We start from the raw sequence: 26,194 nt of genomic DNA, 5'->3' as shown, positions 1-26,194 counted from the left end.
TTACACAGACTAAGATATTTTCATCTGTGGAACAAAATATAAGACCTGCTTGTAAATATGCTTTTAGAGGGAGTTTTACCCTTTAAATTCCTGTTGATAAATAGAGCTTAACTTAGAGCAATGGTCTAAGTCAGAAACATAGTCTTTCTCCCCCATACCCCCGACCCTGCCACCCTATGGTAAAGGGTACTCTTTTTTGCATGGGAGGTCAAGGAAAGTTAGTTTCTAATTTTTTTGTGAGATTTATCTCATCCCCCCCTTTTCTACAGCATCCAAGTTTCTTCAGTGTTCTCTCTGTCCTTAGAGTTCTGCCTTTGCATAGTGCTCCTTAATCACACGAGGACTTGTTTTGGAAGCACAAAGTTTTGGCCACCTGCACCAGAAATTCTTATTCACTGAGGCTAGACAGACTTGGGTATATGTAATTTTTTAAACGGTTGATTATGTACAAAGGGTATCTTTACAAGTGATTCTCCTGCATAGTCAGAGTTGGGAACTACTTGTACAAGACATAATTAGAATTTTTTTGTGGACCCAGAAGAGGAGATAGCAGGCTACACTGTAAGAGTCCTTCTTACAGCTTCTTCTAGACAATTGTATTTCCCTTTTCATCCAGCATCCCATGTACTGTAGGAGTTGAAATGCTGTGCAGTGGCATTTATGGGAAAGGGAGTGATACCGTGATGACAGCTCCTCTGCCCCTAACCCCTGGACAGTATGGCTGCTAATAATGCTGGCCCCTCGGTATCCTTGCTCCCTTTTCTTAGAGTGAGATTCGTTCATTACCATAAGGAATTGACATTATTTTGACAGCTTGGCTAAAGGACCATTGACTAAGCATTTAATCAAGTTTAAGTCTGGTTGTTTTACTACAGTATGCATTTTGCTTTTAGTTTCTGTCTATATTTAAAAATTATTGAAAGGATGTCATGTTTTAGAAAATATATAAATGAAAGAAAAATTCTACCCATATTCTTACCGTTTTATTACCCCAAATCTACCACATTTTCTTTCAGGCTTTTTCACATGAATTTTAATATTTTATCTTAAATACTACGATTTAGTATCTTGCTGCTTTTTCCATTTACTTTTTTTGTCATCTATTATTAAATAAAATATGAAAATCATTTCAGTGTTGGATCTTTTCTCCCATCAAGATTAAGTCATCTCGGGAGTCACTCTCTGCCACTATCTGACCGCGGGCGAATTATTAAACATCTTTGTATCTCCATTTCCTGTAAAGCAAAGTGACAGTAGTAACCCCATCTTATAGGGATGTTGTGAATGAGAAAGTATATGTAAATTTCCTAACAAATCTCAGCCCATGGGGACTTCTCAGTTAGTGGTAGTTAAAAATGATTAATAATGAATAACGTTTCAGTCTTGTTAGTCCCAGGAAAACAACCCCGTAGTCGCCTTCTTTAAAAATGATCAAGCCTAAGTACTTTTGTAAACTTAGATATCATCTTTAAAAACATACATAGTTGCATTTTTATTTAGGAAAGTATTTCTTTGCCACCTCGTGGTTAAGGGGATTGAATGGCTTGTGGAACAGACTACAGATGCCTGGCTCGTCTCTCTCCCTGGCAGGTGTCGTGGTACTGCATTCTGGGTTGCAAAGCAGAAGGAAGCTATGGAAAAGTAAGACTCAACAATAACCATCTCCCAAGCTCAGGAGAGGCGGTATGTCAACTTACAAAAACGTCCAAATGTCAGGAAATCTTACCCCCCAAAAAATCTCATTTACTGACAATATTTTCCCCATATAATGTCATCCTTTCAATGAACTTCTCTAATTTCAAATTGAACCTGAGTAAAATTCAACAGTAAATGAAAGAGGGTTTTTTTTTACATATAAAGTTCACTTAATTATATACTGAAAATCATATTCCTTTAACTTTCACACATTACTTGAACTATGTTTTTGTTAATAGATACCAGCTGATGGTAAAAGCATTTTTGAAGTGAAAGGTTTAGAAACCAATGAAAAATACGTCTTTGCGGTCGCCGCTTATTCTTCTAACGGGAAGCTCGTTGGCGATGCTGTCGGAGAGACAACTAAGCCCATTCTCGTGTACTCGCCTCTTTCTGCTGTCACCACTCGCATGCTCCTGACGCAGGTAGAAGAGATTTCTGCTGACTGTCTTGCTTTATATGTTTTTCCATTGAGCAGTTACTAAGTAATTTCTGATGGAAAAAAAATCACATCAGATATTCTAAAGCTCCTGTAATACGTGTTTTCCATTATTGCCATTCAGTCTCATAAAATAGGAATCATTCTTTTTTAGTGAGTTTGCTTTTTATAGTAACAGTTTTTTCTGGATTATAAATCCAGATTATAAATGTTAACACACAGTAATTTTAGAAATTTTGTAAAATACTGAAATGCACAAAGAAAAACATGAATGTTATCTGTTATGTTGTCATTCAGAGAAGCAATTCTTAACTCGGGGCACTTTGGGCTGCCAGGGGACATTTAGGTTGTCACTATCTAGAGGGTAGAGGCCAGGGGTGATGATAAGCATCCTATGCTGCAAAGAACAGCGAAGGACCCCCAGACAAAGAATTATCCAGTCCAAAATAATAGTGCCAATGTTGAGAGATCCAGAGAAATCCTGTCTTGTGTGTGTGTGTGTGTATACATGCATGTATACACATCTGTGTATGAATATATATATGTGTAATTTTATTCATAGTGTACATATTCCTTTATATTCTGATATTTTCATTTAATATGTAACTGACACTCTTCCATTCCATTGAATTATTCTTTTAAAACATAATTTTTAACAACTACATGGTATTATCTAACTTAGATCATGGTTTATTTAGTATTTCTTCATTGTTGGACAAATGTATTTGCTTTCCAGTCCTTTGCTATTACAAACAAAGCTGTGATGCACATTTTTTAATATAAATTATTGATTGCATTCATGATTACTTTCTTAGGATAAATTTATAGAAGTAAAATTTCTGGGTTAATAGGGACAGACAAACCTGAGTTTAAATACAAGCTCCTAGCTCTGGCTGGTATAGCTCAGTGGATTGAGCACCAGCCTGCGAACCACAGGGTCGCTGGTTCGATTCCCAGTCAGGGCACATGCCTGGGTTGTGGGCCAGGTCCCCAGTAGGGGGTGTGAGAGGCAACCACATATTGATAGCTCTCTCCCTCTCTTTTTCCCTCCATTACTTTCTCTTTAAAAATAAATAAATAAAATCTTAAAGAAATAAATAAAAGTTAATTAAAAAATAAATAAATACAAACTTCTCACACTAGCCATGTGATACTGGACAAATAAGATCTCATCTGTGAAATTGGAATAATAATGGTAGATACCTCCCAGAGTTATTATGAATATTAAGTGGATTTATTCATGTCAAATGTTTAACCATCCCACTTGTCACAAAATAGGCACTTAATAAATATTATTATTGTTTTTAGTGGTGGATATACTCATCAACTAACATTACTGCTGAAATAATTTCCTGACTTAAAAATTGTCACCAGTGAATAGGATGCTAGGAAGAGTGACTCATTGACCTAAGTCTCAAGCATCTAATTTTAAGCCTATTATTGACTGCAGAGCTGATGGCTCTTCTAAATTTTAATATGTTTTTATTATGCTATTTTTCCTCTTAATAGTTGATTGGTATTATAAGCTAAGATTTTAGTGGCTTTTTATATTATCATATTTTTCAAAGGAAATTAAATTGAGAGAATTGCTAGGATTTGTCTAGCATTGGTTTAGCATGTCATATTGGCTCATGGTTTTCTGGTGTTTTGATTTCTTTGGAATCTACTATACTCTCTAATTTGTAATGATAGAGTTATTTTAGAGTGAGGAACAGAATATTTCATCAAGGCCTAATTTTTCTCCAGGGAGTGGTTTGACTCTTGGGTTTCATTTGGCAGAACTTTCATTGAAAGTTAATAAAACTAAGTCCCAGCTATACTGCTGGGATAATGAGAAGTGTCATAAAGTAATGACCTGTGTGTCTTTATTGATACTCTATTTGCAGTACTGCAGTTCATTTCTGACAGTTTATGAGCATTCTGTCTCATAATGTTAAATGGCCAAAGCAAAATTTTCTCACTTTGTAAATCTCCTTAATTTATAATAGTTTAAATATACCTTTCTCTTGGGAATTATAATCTGTCTTTATGAGAGTGGTTAGTTTTTAGTTTCAGGATAATTCTGTTCTTTAAAAAATATTATTAATATTCTTATAGTAAGATATGGAGATATTTTACTGAATGTCTATTATTAACTTGGCTTAGGATTTCAGGTTGTATTGTGTTCAATATTAATCTTTAAGTATCAATAAATTCAGGAGAATCTTTACGAGGTTTTCCCTTACTGTAGTATTTAGCCAATCTGGACAGTTTCTTGAGAAACCTTTATGAATGCTATATTTTCTGTGGACACTTTTCAGTTTCCCCCTCTTTTATCTTTACCTTTTTATTCTTCTCCTTTAAGCTGGGAATGTCTAGATAACATGATACAAAATGCAGAAAATTAGATATCTGTGAGCCGAACTTTAGGCAAATTGCTTGGTCTCCGTTTCCCTATCTGTGAAATGGCTATATGACAAAGTGCCATATTACTGCTGGATTATTGAACCATTAAATCAAGTAGCGAGTGGACACAGTGGCTGGCTGAGAAAAATAAATGGGGACTATCGTTTATTAAAAAACTATTGTGTGACAGGTATTTAAAAATTCATCATTCCCTTTATTACAATAACTCTGTGAGGGGAGTATTATCACTTTCATTTTATAGTTGAGGAGACAGAGATTAATTTAATTCTTCCTCTGCCAGTTCCAGTTAATTCCAGAAAAGGTATCTCAGGGAGGGCAAGTAATTTACCCGAGGTCACTTGGGTAGCAGGTGGCAAGCCTGACACTTGAGCCAGCTCATGCCTTTCTGTTGCCCTGTCCGGGGTCCCAGGAAGTCGTGTGTTCGACATCTAACGTGTGCCCAGCTCTTCTAGGGCCTACACGCCTCCCATGTCTTCTCTGCCCGGGTTTGGGGTGGTTCAGCAGGCCTTGATGAGCAGCATTGACAGTAGAATTTGGTGTTGGCACATGAATGCTTTGTCAGCAGTCACAATGGTGGCAGGAGAAAGGGAAATAAAGTTCATACATTTTTTTCCACTTCATATGTGAATTCACTGAAATTTATTGATTAGTAGATGTTTACCTTTTGCCTATGACCATTCAAATAATAAAAGAAAAAGCTACCAGGTAAGAAAGTCATCCCCATTTTTAAAGCTCTTTAGGAAGTTTCAACTCTTCTTTTCCATCTCATCCTCTAAATATTACTACTCTCTCTACTCATCCGTTTATTAATGAATTATTTAGTCAATGTCTTTTTTTTTTTGGCCAGGTTCTATGCTAGATGTCATCTCTTCTTCTTTTGAACTCTCTCTCTCTCTCTCTCTTTAAACTAATCTCATTGCCACAACAATAACCCCTGTTTAGATAATTTTGACTTACGGCCTCAGTTAAGACTTTGCAAGTAAGGGAAGCAGCCTGGCCTGCGGGGCATGCACCCTGAGAAGGCTGCCGAGCTCGAGCAGCTCTAGGTCTCATTCCTCTGGTTCTCTTTATGTAGCTGCTTTCTCCTCCTTCCTGCAAAGACCGAGTCTCTTTGCCTCTCTATCTTCGGAAGAAAAGTGGCAGCTCCTGAATTTTTATAGATGCCTCAATTTCATCTATAAACAGAGGCCAGCTTGCTGGCTCCTAATGTTGATTCCAAATTCCTGGGAAAGAGACTGTGATAGGCCTGCCTAGTGTAATAGAGAGTCTGACCTCACTTTTGATGTTTGCCCACTGACTTGGTTTTAAACCTCACCCTTCTTTTTTCCTTTGGACACAATTTTCAGCAGGCTGACAGGGAGGTCTATGGGCTTACTTTGTCTTTGGTGCCAGCAGGAAATTGAAACCTCCCAGCTGGCAGGAGCTTGCCTAATTCCTACTCCCTGGCCACTAATCAAGGCCCGACCCATTCCTTTTGCTTTGTCCAAGCCAGTCCAGACCTGCTTGTGCCTGCCAAACTCTCCCTAGAAGTCTCTTGTGTGAGTAATAAACTTTTTCTCAAATTGTGTAAGTGTGTCCAGGTCGTGAGCCTTGACGTCAAAACCAAACAGCTAAAGGTGGGGGGTCCATCTTGCTTTGAAGCAGGGGCTGTAAAGCATTCAGGTTAGGTCAGGCACTCACCCGGGGCCAGTCAACTAAGTCATAGCACAGTCCAACCTCTGGGTGTCCTCTTCTGTGGGTAGAGGAAATGATTAGGAAAAGATGCACTCAACACATTATTTAATTCACTTAACACATTATGATCGAGTGCTTACTCTGCACTAGGCATTGCTCTAGGCTAGTGATGTCAAACTTGAGTGTACATCACAGTGCTCTGGAGTCCTAGTTGAATAGATCTTGCTGGGTGCTGCCACCAGAGTGACTCCCTCGTCTGGGGGGTGGGGCTGAAGTTTTGCATTTCTAACAAGTTCCTAGGAGAGGCTGATACTGATGGTCACTGAACCATACTTTGAGAACCACTGTTCTAAGCGAAGTGAACAAAATGCCATGGTGGGAGATAGCTAATAAACAATGAACATAGTAAATAAATGAATTATCTAGTGTGTTGGAAGATGAGCTCTATGGAAATAAAGAATATGGTAAAAGGTACTGGAAACCTGAAGTCGGGGAATGGAGGGTTGATCGCTGTGTTAGACAGAGTGCTCAGGGATGACCTCACCGAGAAGGCAAGATTTGAGCAGAGACTTGAAGGAGGTGAGGGAAAGGCTCTTGGAGGAAGAGCGTTCTGCAGAAGGAGCTAGAGCAAAAGCCCTCAGCTTTTCAGAAGTGCACCTGGTATGTTTTATAAATATAAAGGAGGCCGGTCTGGCTAGAGCCCAGGGACCCGTGGGGAGTAAAGGATTGATCAGAGAAGTGAGGCTGAGTGGGTGGGTCGGGGAGCAGATCCTGAAAAGACTTCTAGGCCATTGTAAGAACTGTGGCTTTTACCTTGAGTGAAATGGAGAGTTTTGAGTAGTAGCATGATATAATGTGGTACCTTTTTAAAGGCTCACCCTGACTGCTGTGTTGGAAGTGGACCATACGGGTGTGAGGGTGGAAGCAGGGAGGTCTCTCTGTTGCTATGATTCAGAGAGATAAAGGTGGCCTGGTGAGAGTGATAGAAGGTGATGTGGTGAGAAGTGGTATCCAGATTCTGGATATGTCTCAAGGGAGGCGTTAACAAGAATTCCTGATGGAACTAAGGTAAAGAGAGAAGTACAAGATGACTCTAAGATATTTAGCTGGCAAACTGGAAGGATAGAGTTGACATCTACTGAGTTGCAGAAGGCTGTGGGAGGCGTAGATCTGGGCAGGGGAAGATCGGAAATTCAGTTTTGGGCCTGTTGAGATAAGATGTTACGTATTGTTGGATACTTATTACATATGAGATTTACTGGATATTCAGAGAGAATTGTTGAGTAGTTAGTTAGATGTATGAATCTAGAGTTTGGGAGAGACAGAGGTCTGGGCAGGAGAGGGAGTTGCGCGGAGTCATGTGACAAAGCCTTGGGGCTGAGTGATATCACCAAGGAAGTAAGTGTACGCTTACTTCTGTGTAGAAGAGGAGAGGTCCAAGGACCGAACTCTGTAGCGTGCCAATGTAAACAGATTTGGGAAAAGAGGAGGAGCTTGCATAGGTAACTGGGAGGGAATGTGGCCTTGCAGAAAAATCAGGAGTGTAGAGGCCGGGTATTGAAGTTTCTACCATACCTCATTATTGCATTAGTCTTCAGTGCTTCTTTCTCATTTTAACATCATCCCATCTAAAATCCGTGCTGCACATCACTACCAGTCACCTACCTTTGAACACATACCTGGCACTCCTCTGTTAACCCACAAAAAGTCATGATTTTATAAAGCGTAGTTTTATCAAGGTGTTGTTTCTTGTTTCACAGTGTTCACTAATTGGGTAAATAATGTTATTTTTCAAAAGAATATAGATTGTCTTTAAAAGGAAAGAACATTCAATTACAGTTTCACCAACCCCATTATATATCGTCTATTATTTTTTCCCACGGAAATCTTAGAATTAGACGCCGTTTGAGTGACCACTTAGTCCACTTCTTTATTTGATCAATGCAGCCCAGAAAAGTGACCCAGTTTCCACTCCAAGTTTTGGCTCCACTCTTGTTACTGAGAGTCAGGCTCTGTTCAAATTATTTAACTTCTCGATGCCCCGGTGTTCTCATCTGAAAAGCGAGGGTGGTAAAAGAACTTACTTAATAGAGCTGTAACGAGGGGTCAATACGAGATTGCACATAAAGTGCTTAGTTTTGTACTGGACATGTTTTAATATGTCTACCCGACTTTCAGGACCTTCTGAAGTCATGTCGCCCTCTATGTGTCCAGTCACATTGCCTGCTTCTCTCCAAACACTGACCTGCCTTTCCAGTCTCTCCTAACTGTGCTGGAGGGATGTTTACTGCTGGATCTTACTCAGATTCTGTCTAAACCGTGGCCCTCTGAATCTCATCTCTTCCTAGGGTTCGACTGAAGCCCTGCCTTCCTGAAGTCTTTATTTCTTCATTTCTAAGCCGCCACAATTATTACATTATTCTTTGTAGTTTTTCTGTGATTTAATGTGTTTTATATCTGTAACTTGATTACAGTTTCATTGGAATATGAGATCATTGTAAGCTTTAAGAATCTATTTTCACTGTACTTAGCACACAGTAGAAACTTCATCAAAGTTGACTGGCTGGTTGATTTTGAGTGCTGACCTGGCAGATTGAAAAGTTCTGGCTCTGTAAATTATTCCCTTGAGTGGAATGTAATCTAGCAACATGTCATCTACATAGTTAATTCAATGAATTTATTTATTCTTTATGTTTTACCTGCTGCCATGAAGGGTTTGGAGCAGCATATACCTTGTATCCATATAAAAATAGAGTAATTTTTAGGAATACCTTTAAAGAAATGTATTCTACCAAAAGAAATAGATATGCTGATTTTTTTTTCCTATGGAGCTTCTAAGTTTTACCAGTAAAATCAGTTATTTTGCCTAATGTGGAATGTGTTGAAATTAAAATATATCACGGCTTCTTGGAAGCGTGTCTGCTTTGTTCCTCACCCTTTTCAGCTGTGAGCCCTTTGTTGCACAAAAGCCCCGGAAGTGCCAGTCAGGACCAGAAGAGAATGAAGTAGATTTCATATTTTGGGTTTGGGAAATCTGATTGTTTCTCTTGGAACAGATTGTTCATTATAACAGTGTCTATAATAAATGGAGTGCACTGCCGAGATAGATGAAAATGAAATTAATTTGGCTCAGATGTGATCTTTGTTTTGCTTATGAGAATTTGAAACATCCTTACAGAGTTTCAAATTTCCATGCAATTTAGAAATAAAAGAGATTTCAAAATGTGTCTGTCTCCCTTGCCAGTGGCTGTCATTACCTTACTGCGGCACTGGAGAACAGAGTAGCAAATGTGAATAACTATGTGGAATTAGTATATGATAGGACCTTCTCAGAATTCTTGTTTCAAATGTACATTTCACAAATAAAAATATTGCATAAGATAATGTGCTTTCTGTTGTAGGTTGCCTATCAGATTGGTGACTATGAGTTGGCTAAGAAAGTGTTCTCGCCGGTCTGGGATTATTTTGTTGCTTCACCACCTCACAATGAACAACGTGTTATTTGTTTAAGCAATATAATGACTATTACACAGAGAAGGTAATTAGAAATATTCACTTAAAATATTAATTTCCTTTTTGAAATTAAGTGTTGGGAGTGAAACCTAGAGTTAATTTATTTTCAATTTCATGTTAAGATAGTCCATATAAAACTGTTTTCAATCAGTTTTTAATAAGCATGAACATTTCAGGGTCTTGAGCCCTTGTTAGAAACTTCTTTGCTAGAATCAGAAAAAAAAACCCAAAACCCACTACCGGCATATGGGTGCATTCTGAATATAAGTTAATGAGAGTTATAAAAAAATACCAAACACTAGCCAAGGTAATGTCAGTTATACTATAAAACACAAATATCATTGGGAATGTTTGTAACAGAAAAGGTCAGGTTCAGGTTAAGGTTAGGGTCTGATGGGTAGGTAGACTATTAGGGTAAACAGGCTTTCCTTGCCTTGAGGAAGCTTCCAGGATTAGACCATCAGCAACTTCAAACAGACCAGTAGAAGCCGTATATAAAACCACAGGCCATCCTTTGCTTTACTGCCAATTGTTTCCCCCTCGAAACAACAAAGTTTAGGAGCAGCTTAAGAAATGAGCGTTGGTGTGATTTCTGGCTGTCTTTAAGTTTAGAAACAACAACAATCCTCTTCACCTACTTAGTAATGTCTGAAATTTCTTTGATGAGAAGATGAAACCCATCACTCCTCAATCAAAGACAGCGAGCTGAAAGTGCAAATTCTGGTTGAGTGAAGGCATTGATAATGCTCATTCACATTTAGGTATAATTACACTTAATTTAAAAGATACAGGCTCAGCATTTGCTATGTACAAGGATGTTAGATGCTTTGGGAGATAGATCCAAGAGGCATTTTGGAGGAGGAGACAGGACTTGGAATATCTTATGAAACTCGGGAGGATAAGAGAGAGTGAGGAGTGAACGTTGGCCGGCATTTCCAGGGTCACCTGACTGGGAAGCCTATTACATTTACTAAGGGAACATGACAGGTGGGGCATGTGTTTGTAGGAAGATAATGACTTGGATTGAACGTAGTTTGAGTTAGTTTTCTAGCAGGATGCTTTTGTAGATAGGAGATACCCAGTGGGTAGTTGGATATTTAGTGCTGACATCTTAGGAGTGAGGTCAAGGCAACAGATACAGATTAGAAATTGTCCACTGAGGTCATCATGGAAATTTTGACGATGAGTGATATCCCCCAGGGAATGGCTTATTTAGCAGAACAGATAGAAGGCTGGAGTTTGAACCCTGGGTAACTTTACACTTAAGAGACAGAAACAGAGATGGGACCAAGGAAAGCTGTTGAAAAGGAGCAGCCCAGGGAGTGAAAGTATGGGAAAGTGTACTGCCAAGGGCAGCAAGAGCATCACCACAGAGGGACTGGCCAGCAGGATTGAATGCTGGTGCAAGGTCAGGTAGAGCAGCTGTTTAGTAGAATGCTACAGAGGGGTCGGGCAGGATGCAAACTAAGAAGAGGCTTTTAGAGTTGGTAATTTAGGAGGCCATTGGTTAGTTCAAGAGAGTCATTTTTGTGCTGTGATGGGACAGAAACCTTTTGCAATTGGCTAAGGAACAATTGAAAATGGAGAGTTGTTACAGGCAGATATGGATGTGAGGTTTGGCGGTAAAGAGGAAAGGAAAGTGGGAAGAAGCTTGAGGGGGAGGGCACGCTTAAGGAGAGACTTCTGGGGGGTGAAGGGAAAGGAGCCGGGGAGAGGGAGAGGTGGAGGGTACAAGAAGTTGCAGGTGATGGAGGCACTGTGGCAGAGCCAGGATGATAGAAGAGCACACAGAGCACACGGGGTGGAGAAGAACGGGTTCAGAACATGTGAAGTGAGCAAGGTGACTTCATGGGGAAATGGAAGTGTTGCTGAGAAGCACTAATGACTCAGCTGCTGTCACACAACGTGAATTGTAGTAGAGTTCAGATCCTGTGTCTAAGGGCTACTTTTGATTCGTCCTTATATCCCAAGTTCTAGAATAGTGTCTTGTATACAGCAGGTTTCCAGAAAATGATAGTTTGAATGAAAAGAAGAATGAATGAGAGTACATTAGTAAGTAGTTGATTGAGCATTGTGGCCGCGATAGAAAAAATGGTCAGGGATATCTGTGCGAGGTCAGACAAATTGATTATTGCATAAAATAAGGGGTGGAGAATCTAAAGGGCTAGGGAGGCCACTATGGAAAGGACTAGCAGATTCTGAGCTGGGTGGGAAGGACGTGGAGCCAGGAGGAGGTGATAGCCTGGAAGTCCTGCGCATGTCTGGGTTCTGATGGCCAGCATGAGGACTAGGAGAGTGGGAAAACCAAAATTCTCCCGGCGAAGGTAGTTTTAGAGTTTAACATGGTGGCAGAGCAGATGATCTTCAAGTGTGAATTACTGACGTTAGACTCTTGCTTTATAGGAATAGGGCGTAGGGAGAGTAGGTAAACCTGAAGCCTAGAAGGGAGGGTCTGTCACCAAGTAAGGCTAAGGGTAAGGAAGGGAATATTGGGAACAGAGAAGGAAGACTGTATAGTTCCCAGTGTTGCCATTGGTCGGCACTGCTGACTGCAACTTAGAAAGGGTAATTAGAAATGATCTAAAACTTTCTTCCTATCCCCCTCTCTCCATGGCTGATTCTGCCATAAGTACCCTCATTTTTGAAAAGTTCATTAATTGTTGGGCCTGTTCTCATAACGTCTGAGTAGCTATAGTGATTTCATTGTATTGATAAAAAAGAACTTTATATATTAGAACCAGAAAGCTTTGACAAGAGTTGTTTTTATGTATCTATGACATAATATGTCAGCAGCTTAATTTTCTTAGTTGTGCACGTGTTGTTAAGGATAGTGTTTGTTCTTAACTTAAACACTGTGAGAATAGCTGTCCCACAGTTTTCTGCTGCTATCTTGGGATCACTGTGTAGATAAGGCAAGTTCATGTGCTAAATCATTTTGTTTTCAAACCTGTAATGTGATTTACTTCCTTTTGCAGGTTACATTCGGATATTTTGGCAGAGACTTCTTCAATTCTCCTGTACCTTTTTCTTAGAAATATTTTTGTAACGAGTGACATTAAAATCAAAGAAGAAAATCTTTTCTGTGATAATATCAAAGGCAATGAGATCTTTCCTTCTCAACAAGTAAGTGAATTAAAATGACTAAAAATGTGCCAGTTTTCCTTCGTTTGTTTCTTGATGTTTGAAATTAATTGGCTTGGGGGGAATGCAAATCCTGGTTGCGAATGGACTGAGGGGCCATGGAATGTTTGTGCTGGCTTATTTGAAATTCCATGTGGAAATCACCGCCCTGGGGGTTGTTTGTTTTGTTTTTGTTCTTCCATTTATTCTTTTCCTGTACAAAAGTAGCATACATTTCAGATATTAAAAATGTGTAATATATAAAATGAAACCATTATAATCCAGTTGCCCTTAAGAATAGTACATTTTTGTTTCATATTATTTCTCTAATTTAACAATATGCACAGCTAAATTTGTTAGCTATTTTTATTATTTTTACAAAAATGGCATGGTGATGTATTTGCTGTTCCGCATCTTGACTTTTAAACATTTTTTGTAATATATCTTGGACGTATTTTCACGGTGGCACATGTCAATGACCAAATTCTTTTTAGTTATAATACTGCATTCCTGTGCAGGGGCCGGAATTTAACTTGGCTCCTGTTGCTAGGTTCTCAGGGTGCTTGCAGGCATTGTTCTATGCACATCTACCACCTTATCATGCTCTTGCTTTTAGTAACAGTCCTACAGCGTTTTTCATTTCAGGTTGAGGTTACTCTTCCCTCTCTTTCCTTCTTTACTCACTTTGGATATATGGAGACTTTTACCATTTTTTGGTTAGTTTTTTCGCAGTTGCTTTTTCCTCCCCATCCATTTATTCATTAGTTAACCAATACATTGTTATATGAGCTTGTGCTAGTTTCTGTGAATATGAAGGTGAAAAAAACATGACTCTCTGCCCTTGACAAGTCCACAGTCTTGCAGAGCCGAGGCACTCAGCCGTTGCCCTGCCTCTATTGCACAGCATTCAGTGTCTCCTTTCAGCACTCAGTCTGAAGGTCAAGGCACTCCTTAAGCAGGTCAGTGACTTCCAGAGTGCCAGAGTACCATCTAAGCAATGATTTGCTGTATGGAAATATCTGGTTGCCACTCATATGGTTTTCTTTATACATAATCTTGTATGTATATACACTGAAATACAGTGGTAGAAAAGGTAAAGGAGGAGTAAGATAAGATTCTTATTCTTTTCAAGTGTCTATCTTCACATATTACTATCATTTTTACTTAAATAGGAGAATTCTAACAGAAGATTAGTTTGCTTTACTGAAAATTTACTATTTTCTCACAAATCGAGAAGGGAAATGGGACTCTGATAATCAAGTGGGGGCAATATTTTAGTGGTTATTTCTTATAATCTATGTTTTGATAACAACTCTGTTTTTCTCTAACATTAATATATAGCCAAGCTTTTATCTTACCAATTTCTGTTACTAGCAGTATATGTATTATTTTACACAAAATTCTGAAGTTTAAGTCTAAGATTATATTATCCTTGTGTAGCTTTATTTGGGAGTTAGTGGTGTACTTGAATTTAGATTTTTCTTCATACCAACATTAATATTGCTGCTAAGCCACAGGGATCACATTTCCTACCTTTGTTTTCCTTAGAGACACATTAGTTAAGCACCTGACATTCAATTTGCGTAACAGTACCTGTTTCTTTACAGATTGCCAGACTAATTGAATGTGAGAGAGTATTAGTGGCATTGGAGCTTAGCAACTACCTAAATGATTCCAGTTATGCCCTTCAAGCTGTGACTCAATGTTATGGCCTCCTTGCTCCTATAATCTACCACAATATTGTCCTGGTACCTGTCGTACAGGTGAGAGTACTCCTTCCCCTCTCCCCATAGATAAGGGTATCTTTACAAAGGCAACTCAACAATGCATTTTGGAAAAGGAAAAAAAACAATGTATCTCTTATAAAGTATAAATAACAGTATTACAAAATTTTATGAGTTAACTGAAAGACATTTTAATAATTTAATTGATATGTCTAGGCAGACATATAAGTAAGGACTTGAGACTTGTTTCTCTGAAAATATTCAGCCCCACTGCTGTCCATATTTAAATATTGGCATCTGCTTTTCTAGGTTTTTAAATTTCATTTTGCTATTTATGTTCTTATAGTATTAGAAGCAGCAATATGTATTCAAAGCATATTGCTAAAGTTATCCTCTGGGGAGAAAATTGCCGGATGACCCAAGAAAACATGTTTGATCTCAGTGATGGAGAAGTTGAGGATTCTTTGGCTGAAGGGGTTGTATTCGTTGTTGGTGCTTCCTCACAAGGCACAGCACACCTAGTGACTTAAAGCAGCACCCATTTACTATGTCACTGTGTCTGTGGGCTGGGAAGCTGGGTCCGCTCCGGGCCTTATCAGGCTGAAACCAGGGCTGCGATCTCACCTGAGGCTCAGGGTTCTTCCAGGCTCCCTGGTTGTTGAGAAATTGACGTTCTTGTGATTGTGGAAAAGGAGGTTTTGGCCCCTAAAGGCTGACTGCAATTTCCTGCCCCAACACAGCACTTTGCGTCTTCAAAGTCAACAGGAGAGTCTCCTCTCCTTGGCCTGGGGAGTCTTACGTACTGTAACATAGTCATGGGCGAGGCTGTGCCATCACATTCGCAGGGCCTACCTACACTTGAAGGGAGGGGTTGTCCAGGGCTTACGAATCAGGGGGTGGGGTCTTAAGGGTTATCTTAGAGTCCTGCCTACCACAGGGATGCAATGAGAGGAGGATTTTACTGCTGATGGTGCAGACCGTTATCATCATCGCCATCATTTCTGTCATCCTCCTCATTGACTCAGATTTAACTTGTGCAAAATAAGAAACATTTAAAATTCACTACTGAGGAAACCCACCAGACAGATCAAGTAACTTAACAAGTATTCACCTTGGAGTGGCTCTGCTGGAGTACAGACATGACTTCTCCCAAATTCCCGGCATCTGGCAGTTCAGCTGCTGAAGAGACAGGCCTCCAACATCTAGACTACCAGTTGGCAGCCCCCATGTCACTTGGCAGTGGATTGCAGCAGTATTTTCAAATGTAAAATATTCTCCCTCCTGAATCCAAAGGCATATACCTGGCATTGTCCTTTCTGTTTGAGAGATGAGAGATGCCAGATGTCAGACCAACTTCGGAGGGGGGTGTCGGCATGTTCCAGATATGTATTTTATTAATGTGTCAGGCCCCTGAATCTCCAAAGGCTTTTTTCCTACCGTCTGGAGGGCATGCATTATACCAAGGTCTTTAGGGTACTTGCCATTTCTTTCTCATTAGGTCTAACATAATGTTATTGATATAGTGATCTAATGTTTTATTTTGAGAAATGTCCAGAAAGTTCAGATCTTTTTATAAAATACCATGTCAGAGGGTGGGAGAGTTATCATTGCCCTGGGGCAAGACTCCTAGTGTTTGCTCTTATCTGCTCAGTGTGAATGGGAGCTTCTGGTTCTTCTTCCCCAGAGGTTGGAAAAGGAAACATTAGCCATATCGGTGTCCGCCTTGTTATGTGCTCCAGCAGAGCTACCACATCAGGCATAGCCGCCGTGATTGGCGCTCAGCTGGTCGAGTCAGGATGGTCCACTGTCACCCTGTAGGACCCCACCGATTCAGGACGCCTCTAGCTGCAGCTCAGAGTGGGTTATAGGTGTGAGAGAAAGCCTTAGGAGTGCCATTTCTAATTAAATTTTATTGTTTAGAATAGGAGAAGATGAGTGGAACAGAGAAGAGAGTCCAGAAATAGGCCCCGATATATATGAGAATGAAATGTATGGCAGAAATTGGCATTTGAATTTAGTGGAAAGAAAATGGATATTTTTAGTAGGCTGCAGTGAAACACCTAGATATTCATTTGAAAGAAAGTAGAGTTTGGACTTATTTGTACCATTTACAAAAAGTTGAGATCTTAAATATAAAACAAAGCAAAAAACTTGACAAAAATATCCCAGGAGATTAGGTACCTGTGCAATCCAGGGCTGGGGGAACCATTTCTAACCAAAACATAACTCTTAGAAAAAAAAAACAAGAAAATAAAACATATTTGACTGTGTGTACAGCCATCTATGTGTGAAAAAAGGGATCATAGTAAAAGTAGTAGAAAATTTATGGATTTGGAAAAATATACCTAACACTGATGAAGGATAAATATATGTAACAAGAAGTCTTACTATTGGACAATAATGTAATAGGAAAATGGGCACAGGATATGAATAGGTAGTTTATAGGAAAAACAGACCCAGGTGGCTGAGAGGCTCATGAAAAGATGCCCAGACTCTGCTCAGATGCTCATTCACACTTGTGCACAGTAAGTGAACAAAGTAACAACACAGGCAGAATCGGAAAGATCTGTAACGCCTATTGCCGGTGAGGGTGTGGGGCAAAGGCATTCTCGTCCATTAATGGAGGAAATGTGAATTGTTATAGGCATTTGATTTTGGTAAAACAATCTTAATTTTAGTTAAACTAAATCTAATTTTAATTAAAATTAAAAGCAAATATACCTGACAGCAGTCCCTCTACTAGTAATCTATCCCATAGAATAAAATTTTAGCAAAGTTAAAAGTACATCCACCTGACATAGCAATCCCTCTATTAGTAATCTATCTCATAGAATAAAGTCATCAGTTGGTAGGATGCTACTCCAGGCTTCTCCTCCTGGTTCCCGGATCCATCCAGGCTGTTCTACCAGCTGGGGACATAGGACCCCATACTGGTCACTGACTTAAAATGTACACGGTGCGCTGGAGGGAGGTGCCTCATGCTCACTGGGTATCATCTCAGAGCTGGCCCCTCAGGTGCCTCTCCTGTTGAAAGCTGTGTGTATAGGTACTCACTGTGGCATTCTCGGTGGTGGCCATAAAACTAGAGGTGAAGAGAAGTGCGATAACAGGAGGATGGCCAGACTGTAAGACCTCAACCCTAAAATTGTACACCATGGAGATTCTGGAAGTGGCTAATAAATTATGGTTGATCCACATTAAATAATATTATGTAGCCATTAGAAGTAATGAACTGGAACTAAACCTAAAGACTTGGAGGGATTTTTCATTAGACATGATTGAAGGGGAAATGCACAGTTCAGATAAGTGCGTTTAAATCCCATTTGCAACCTAGCATTAACCCTCCTATCTACATTTTTTAAAAGATTTTCTTTATTTATTTTTGGAGAGGGGAAAGGAAGGAGAAAGAGAGGGAGAGAAACATGATGTGTGAGAGAAACAGCTATTGGTTGCCTCTCTCATGCCCCTGACTCAGGACCTAGCTGGCAACCCAGGCACGTGCCCTGACTGGGAATTGAACCAGCAACATTTTGGTCCACAGGCCGGTGCTCAGTCCACTGAGCCACACCAGCCAGGGCCCTGTGTACATTTAAGTATTTACACATACACATAAAATTACCTGAGCTAGAAGAAAACTTCAAAATTTAATGTTGTTACATGATTTGGGGTTGTGGTATGATGGGAGGGGAGAGGGTGGTAGTGGAAGGAATTTAAGAAGCATTAAAAAACTTACAAGTTTTTTAATGGTAGCTTGAAGCAATTAATATGCCCTCAAAGGACCAAAATCCATATATTAATTTGTCCTTTGGAATAATCTGAATGAAGATAGATCGATGCAATCTCAACTCTACTTTTCTGATGGTGATATTACTTAGAATTATGCAACAGAATAGAGAGCTAAACTTAATTGTCTAGCTCTTGTTCACATTCAGGGTCATATGGTATAAAGAAAAGAGAATAGAAGCAAGTACCAAGATTAATTAATTTCCTGTGATATGAATGTTTGGTTTTAATTTGGAAGGAAATTGTTATTTCAAGTACCTGGCATCAGTTTATATTTAGTGTGGTACAGCCTTCTCCATGTGGTTTCCCAAGGTCCTCCTAAGCCTGGATGTGATCTTGGTGTTTCTTGTATACATGTAACATGCTTTCTACATCTTTTATGGCACTTGACAAAATACGCTTTGTTTTATAGTTACTCATATACTTATTTTATTCTCTGCACAGGTTTTCAAGTTATTTAGATGAGAGACTCATTTGAAAATTGAGCATGTCAGTTTTATTTTAGAGTATACTTCTTTATATAAGCAACTTACCGATAATTATTAATAATAATAAAATTTGATGGTTTAAAACTTGCATGATTTGAATAGAACAGTTTGCAGTGTGTAAGGGTGATAATTCTCAACAAAACCATTATCTTTCTATTTTTTAGATCTTGATAAAGTGTATAGTGGTTTTGCAAGGACTACCAAATGTCATCCACTCAAAGAAACAAGCTGCAAATTTTGAAGGCATACAGCACATGATAGCTTGTTGTATCTTCTACATAACAAAGGTATTTATCTCATTCTTAGTCTTGTGTCATAAAATTTAGGAACAGTAATTATTTAGGAAGTCAAGCTACTTTTACAGGAATTACTTTAAGAAATAGCGCCCAGAAAGCATTTCAGATCAAAAGTAGCCGGGGCAGGTCAGTTGTAAAGGGTGGTGGGTGTATCTTGAGGAAGTGGGGGTACAGGAATGAAAAGATGACTTTTAATGGGACCTCATTCATTTTGAAAACCAGAAAGAACCAAGAGACCAGAGGCAGAGAGGTAGGTCTGTTTATCCTCATCATTTGGCTCAAAGATCAGGTATTTCTTCAAAGGTTTGGTTGACTGAACCCAGTGAATCTCCTCAATGAAGAGTCAAATCTGCCTGCCTATTTTATGTAGCCCTCACAGGCCCTTCCTGATTTGGTCAGGGATCTGGAAGAATACTGTATAGGTGGGCTGATTTGATCCATTGCTTTGTTTGGGGCTAAAGTTTGCTTCTGTAGAGGTCTGGCAACGGAGAGGCCTCTAACCTCTACCTTGGCAAAGAGGTCATGATTTGCTGGCTGCTATGGTTTGACCTCAAGAGCAGAAGATCATATTCCTTCCATCACTCACTGATTTACTGCTGTTGGAGAGCCCTTTATGGCCTGGTCTGTGGAGAGGCTGAGGGAACATAAACCATAAGCAGGAAGAGAAAAAATAATGGCTCACTATAGGGGACTCAGAATCCCAAGGCTCAAGAGCAAACCAGACACTAAAATAATGTGTATTTACTCTTACTGTGTTGGAAAAGACCCGAGATTACTTAAAACAAAAAAAAGAGAGAGAAAACTTTCAAGGTGATGCCATTCATTAGATGATCAAAACAAAACAAAACAAAACAAATCAAATCTGTACCTGAACAAACTAATTTTATCTTTGATTAAAAACTTAAACACATGAAGATTATGGTTATCATATTTCTTGAGTCAAATCTGGAAGCTCAAGAAGTACCAGCCAACATAGAACAGAATTGTCTAGAGAGAAATTCAGAAGGCAGATCCAGAAGTCATAACATGAAATGAAAGGAGTTTTGCAGGTAGACAAGAAACGGATGGAGGACATAGGCTCCCTGCATCCCAGGCAGGATAAATATAAGAATGTATGTATGGACATGTGTTGGTGAAATGTCTGAAGTCCAAATGTAAGGGCAAATCTTAAAGTTTTGAGACCGAAAGAATAGGTTATTTGCAATGGAAAAAGAATTCATTAGCTTCAAACTTCTTTTTTTTTTATCAGCAACACTAGAAGTTGAAATATTGGAGTAACAATTGTAGAATCCTGAGGGTCCAAGAATTAATAACCAGGAAAGATATCATTCATTTGTCAGGGCAAAGTAAACATTTTCAGAAGTGCATACATTTAAAAAAATATTCTGCCTATGCACTTATCTGAGGAAAACACTTGAGGAAATACTCTATCAAATGACAAGTGGTTCAGAACAGAAATCCCAAGATAGGGAAAGACAAAAAAGGAGAGGAATAATGGGAGCAATGAATCTTGCAATATATGTATTATTAAAACTAAATAGATAATAATTGTGTGACTAGGACTCTGTGATATAAATGCTAAGTAGGGATTCTTAAAATAGAAGTGTCATCCTTGAAAGGAAAATTATTGGTAACCTAGAACTACAACTTCTACCCTGTTTGGGGCTGAGGGTGGGGTGAGCAGTTAGAGAATCTTGGTGCATGGTTATATGTTTTTTTTAAAATATATAAAGTATGAAATATATATATAATATAAGTTATTTTCTTTTGATAGAATAAATATATTCAAAGATGACTCAGAGCCATGAACAGAACTTTAAAACACAGTAGGACTTATAAATTGATAGGAAAGGAAAATGAACAGAGGAATGACAGGGAAGAAAAATGCTTAATTCTGCAAAGTAAGAAGAAGGAAAAAGAGATAGTATATAAGATGGAAGGCATAAAATCAAATATATTAATTACTTCACTAAGTGTGAATGAATTTGGAAGACAGAGATTGGCAGATGGGCTAAAAACTCAGATTTAAATGTACGTTGTTTCAAGAAACACTCATAAAACAGAGTGACAAACACTGGTTGAAAAAGAAATGATTAGACAAAAGTACTGGAAAGATGCAAACAAAAAGAAAGGAGGAGTGGCAATTTTCATATCTGCAAAGCAGAATTCAGGGTCCAAACACTCACCACAACAAAGAGAGGCATTGTTAAGTGTCCTTCAGATCCGTGCTGTCTGAGCATCTTCTCTGCTCCTGGCTGGCAGCTGGTTATTTTCCGATATTAGGACAGTCTTATTTTCAAGTACTGAAGATCAATTCCACATTAAAACAAAACTTGAATTTTTTTACAACAGTAAATCAAAGGGTAAAAAGATAAGGTTATGTGAAAATGCTACAATGGCATTTGATAACACCAAGCAACTTTTCCTAACAAAATTTCTAAATCAGTCAGGAGTGGAAGGAAGACAGTAGTCACCCCTTATTTGTGGGGGACACATTTCAAGACCCCTAGTGGATGCCTGAAACCATGGATAGTACTGAACCCTATATATACTGTGCTTTTTCTATACATATACACATGATAAAGTTTAATTTATAAACTAGTCACAGTAAGAAAATAACAACATCTAATTAAAATGGAACAGTTATAACAATGTACTGTAATAAAAATTTATGTAAATGTGGTCTCTGTCTTTCTCAAAATATCTGATTGTAGTGTGTTCATGCTTCTGGTGATGATGTGAGATGATGCAATGCCTACACGATGAGGTGAAGTGAGGTGAAGCCACATAGGCATTGTGACGTGGCCTTATGCTACTGTTGACCTTCTGATGATGTCAGAAGGAAGATCGTCTGCTTGGGGTGACCCTGGGCCATTGAGCCATGATGATGTCAATGGCTGGATGGCAGGAGCAGATGATGTCTGCGGTTGGGGAAATTTTATATTTTCAGGCTGAGGTTGACCATAGTAACTGAAACAATGGAAAGCAAAACCACAGATTAGGGGGATTAATATAATGATAAAGGCATTTATCAAAGTTTTACAACAGATATCATACTAAATGGGAGATTTTTGAAATCATTTCTTTAAAAATTAAGCACAGGAGATGCTGTCTCTTAATACTGTGATTCATTATTTATAAAGATTATGTCTCATGCAATAGATAAGAATATGAGATTACTTTTATAATATTTTTCTAATATAATTTATCTGTAATTATAGAGGCCTCAAAAAACCAATGAGAATCTAGTAAAAAATATTAGAATTAAAAAGATAATTTATGAAGTGATTATATGTAAAAGACTTATTTAAAAAAATACTAGCAGTAGAAAGTTAGAAATGGAGAAAAATATACCACCTATAATACATAATATTTTAAATTTAACAAAATGTTTAAGTTCCTAGATAAAAGAATTGTGAAACCTTACTGAAGGACACAAAACAAGATCTGAATATGTGGTAGGCCACACTGGGTTCCTGAACAGGAAGACCTACTGGCATAGAAATATAAATCTTTCCAAAATAATATTTAAATGTAATGCAGTCCAAATAAGAACTCCAGTTGGGTTTCTCAGAAACTGATTAAAATAATTTAAAAGTCCTCAAAAGATACTAACATTTACCATAAGTCCACTTCAATAAAAACAGTATGAACAAAGTAATGGGCGGGTAGTTCAGCGGAAGAAGACAGAGAATCCAGCAACACCCAGACCTAGGTTACATCAGAACTTAACATATGACCTCAGTGAACAGGTATTTGGGTTCATTGTGAAAATAACATTGTATTATAGTAGTTTATTTATTTAAAAGTGCTGGTATAACTGATAATTCATCTGAAAATAAACAAAGCCAGAATCCCACCTCACACCATAAACGAAATAGAATCCCAGTGGATTCAAGGATGTATGGTCTTGAAGTCAGGAGAGACCTTTCTCAATAGGGCACACAATTCAAAAGATACACAGTAACAAAAAAAAAGGAGATAAATAGATTAAATAGGAAATGTTAAAGGGTTTCAAACTCCAAAATGATATAATGAGATTTGCATTTTAGAAAAATCATTCTGGTTGTGTAACACCTAATAATTGCAGGGGGATAAGAGCGAGGCAGGGAATGAGTTAGAAGGTAAGAGATGATAAATTAAACTAGTGTGGGAAAGTGGGAGAGGGGATGGAAAAGATTCAAGAGCTCTCAATGAGAGAGAATTGAGCACCTGGAAACCTATTGATTATCGGGATGAAGGAGGGAGAGGGAACAGTTCATGACCACTCAGCTATCTGCCCTGGGCAGTGGGGTGAATACAGTGCCGTGTGTTGATGTGGAGCGATTTTGTGTGGGAAAGAGAAAAGATCACGAGTTTTGAATATATTGAATGTTGAAGGCTATAGATATCCTAACAGGTGGCTATTACATAATTATATGACGGGACCTATAGGCTTGGAGCTCAGAAGAGGCCAAGCAAGTGTAACGACAAAGGAGTCATTGGAATATACAGGCTCAGTTGGGGCAAAAGAAATGGAGGAAATGGGGGCAGAGTGAGAAGGGAAGAGGATTGTCTAAGAACCTCAAGGGGCCCTTAGTCCAAGGAGCCAGTCCTGCTTCCACCAGGCTGGAGAAAGAATTGGAGAGTCGATTAGTCCAAAGCTGTTTTGTCATTCTGAAACCCTCCCCGACCTTGAGAATCTTCCTGCTGCTGCTTTTAGCTCTGTCATTGTCACATGGTGTGGCCGGTGAGAAAGCAGGGTCCCACACAATCCAAAGCACCCCTCCTGTTTCTTCTGCTGCGTCACACATGTTCATTAGTGCTGTGCTGGGCTGAAAGTGCACCTTCCAAGGTGCTTTTCTTCAGAATACTCATCTGCTTGGCCTTTTCTCCCCAAACACTTCCATCATGAGTATTTCCAGGGGAGGGGTCACATTCTCCTTCTAAGATATTGGACAACTACTCACTGTATGTATGTCTGTATGTCTGTATTTTGTTTTGTTTTTAAAATTATTTTTAATAATTTTTATTGTATTTTTATTACCATTTAGTCCTCTTATATCTCCCTCCCCACAACAATTTGTCTTCCATGTCCGTGAGTTTTTTTTCCTTTTTGCTCAGTCCCGTGCCCCCCTTAACTGTCATTCTGGTCTATATTTATGAATCTGTCCTCATCGTCCTTGTTAGTTTAGTTTGTTCATTAGATTCTACATATGAGTGAAAATCACACAGTATTGGCCTTTCTCTGACTGGCTTATTTCACTTAGCATAAAAAATTAAAAGAAGAGGAAAGTTTTACTCTTTGCAACAGTATAGATGGACCTGCAGCTACTCACTTTAGATTTAAATACCAACATCAGCTATTACAGTGTTTCCTTCAGAACAAAGAGCTTCCATTCCAATGCAGCTCATTGCTTGCAATTTGCCAATAGCAACTTCTGCTAAAAAACCAATGAACCAACCAACCAACCAACCAATCGTAAGCCTAATTCTGCATATCCAGGTACTCCACAACATGTGTCTACTAATGGGGAGGAGCAAGGAGAGGGAAAGGATGAGGGGTGGCCAGTAGACCAGGATCCCAGAGAAGACAGGAGGCAATGGGATCTGAGCATGCATGGGAGGGGACTAGTATGGACAGAAATTTACCTCTCCCTCTCATAGGTGGGAAAAATGGTTGTAGTTACAGGTGAATGTGTGGGTAGGTTTGTGGACTGGAGATAAGTTAGTTCCCCTAAATTCCTCTGTGAAAAGGAAGCATGGCCATTCGCTAAGAGTGAGGAGGTGAAGAATAAGGGAGAGTTTCAGAGATGTGAGGAGAATGGGAGAGTTTGCGGCAGCCCCTGTGGAAAACAAGACAGAGCACTGACCTAGAACAGAGTTTCCAACCAGCACTTTGGGCCCAGTGGAGGCTGAAGTCCTTGAATTCACACGCCTCCTTCCTTGGCCTTGGGTGATTTTTCTCCCGTAGCACAGGGCACCTTGGGGCTGGCTCTGCATCTCCTGATTTTTTCATCCATGACCCCACTTCCTTTCCACCCCGTTGAGGAATGATATTGAAATTCAGGTGATGTTATTATACAAATGACCTTGAATGTTCTGGACATTTTTAAAAAATTTATTGATTTGAGAGAGAGAAAGAGAGACATCAGTTTGTTGTTCCACTTATGCATTCATTGGTTGATTCTTGTATGTGCTCTGACTGGAGATTGAACCCACCACCTTGGCCTACTGGGACGATGCTCTAACCAACTGAGGTACTCAACAAGGGCTGGACATTTTTTTTTTAAAGTAAAGTATATGCTAGTTTAGGATTAACATATATTAATAGCAGGATTTTGCTGTTAGAAGTGGTCTGTCCCAAAGTGATATGCTGAGAATTGTCCTTCTAGAAGCTTCCTGCAGCATAGCCAGCAGTCCCAGAACCTTGGCATAGTCCTGAATCTATACTTCAGGTGTTCATTTCATACAACTCATTTTTATATGGATTTTCTCTTATGAAGCCCAGTTAGTCAAATGGCTGTTTCTTTTATCCGTTACGTTTAAAAAATTGGTAATCCTTTCCGATGGCTCAGTCTTTCTTCTGTAAGCAGTAGTGGTTTTTCTACAAGTTGCCAGAGATCTAGATGAAGTGCCACCTCTGAGACACATCATCTTCAGTGTCTCGTTATTTCCACATTGATAAATTATTATGCTGAACATCTGGTGCAGTCTTTCTATTTCTGTTCGTTTGGTATGTTAAGTAGAATTGGCTCTACTTTTCCTTTGATTTGAAACATTCTTTATCATGTGGTGTATTCTACTGGCATATTATAACAAGGGGGAGAGTTGACCTAGTACTCCATGAGACTAGGGTCTAACTATGTCAGAAAGCAAAGTTGTGTGGAGGACACACATTACCTCGTTTCTGTTTTCTGATAACAAAACTGTCTCCCTCTGATATTAATTTTATAATGAGGTTGGGCTCTCTGCCTGGCATTCAAGGCCCTGCACGACTGGCCCCATCGACCTTTCCAGACTTCATCTCACCAGTTTCCTCCCCACTCTTTGTTCCACAGTCAGCACTAATTCACC

The 26,194-nt window shown here is 39.0% G+C and overlaps 1 protein-coding gene across 1 annotated transcript in view; it reads left to right on the top strand.

Annotated features, from left to right (window-relative positions):
* CFAP54 (cilia and flagella associated protein 54) overlaps nucleotides 1–26,194 on the top strand; it is a 250,390-nt gene that overhangs the window by 71,362 nt on the left and 152,834 nt on the right. Inside the window, exons 21-26 of the mRNA XM_045826558.1 lie at nucleotides 1,591–1,683; nucleotides 1,935–2,120; nucleotides 9,616–9,752; nucleotides 12,703–12,850; nucleotides 14,455–14,610; nucleotides 19,007–19,129. Of these exons, the coding sequence (XP_045682514.1) occupies nucleotides 1,591–1,683; nucleotides 1,935–2,120; nucleotides 9,616–9,752; nucleotides 12,703–12,850; nucleotides 14,455–14,610; nucleotides 19,007–19,129 (843 nt within the window). The remainder of the gene's footprint in view (nucleotides 1–1,590; nucleotides 1,684–1,934; nucleotides 2,121–9,615; nucleotides 9,753–12,702; nucleotides 12,851–14,454; nucleotides 14,611–19,006; nucleotides 19,130–26,194) is intronic.

Source organism: Phyllostomus hastatus, unplaced genomic scaffold (genome assembly GCF_019186645.2).
Source record: "Phyllostomus hastatus isolate PE091 unplaced genomic scaffold, TTU_PhHast_1.1 phas_scaffold_755, whole genome shotgun sequence".
NCBI lineage: Eukaryota > Metazoa > Chordata > Mammalia > Chiroptera > Phyllostomidae > Phyllostomus > Phyllostomus hastatus.
The sequence above is the reverse complement of the archived record's forward strand: the minus strand, read 5'-3'. Positions and strand labels throughout refer to the sequence as shown.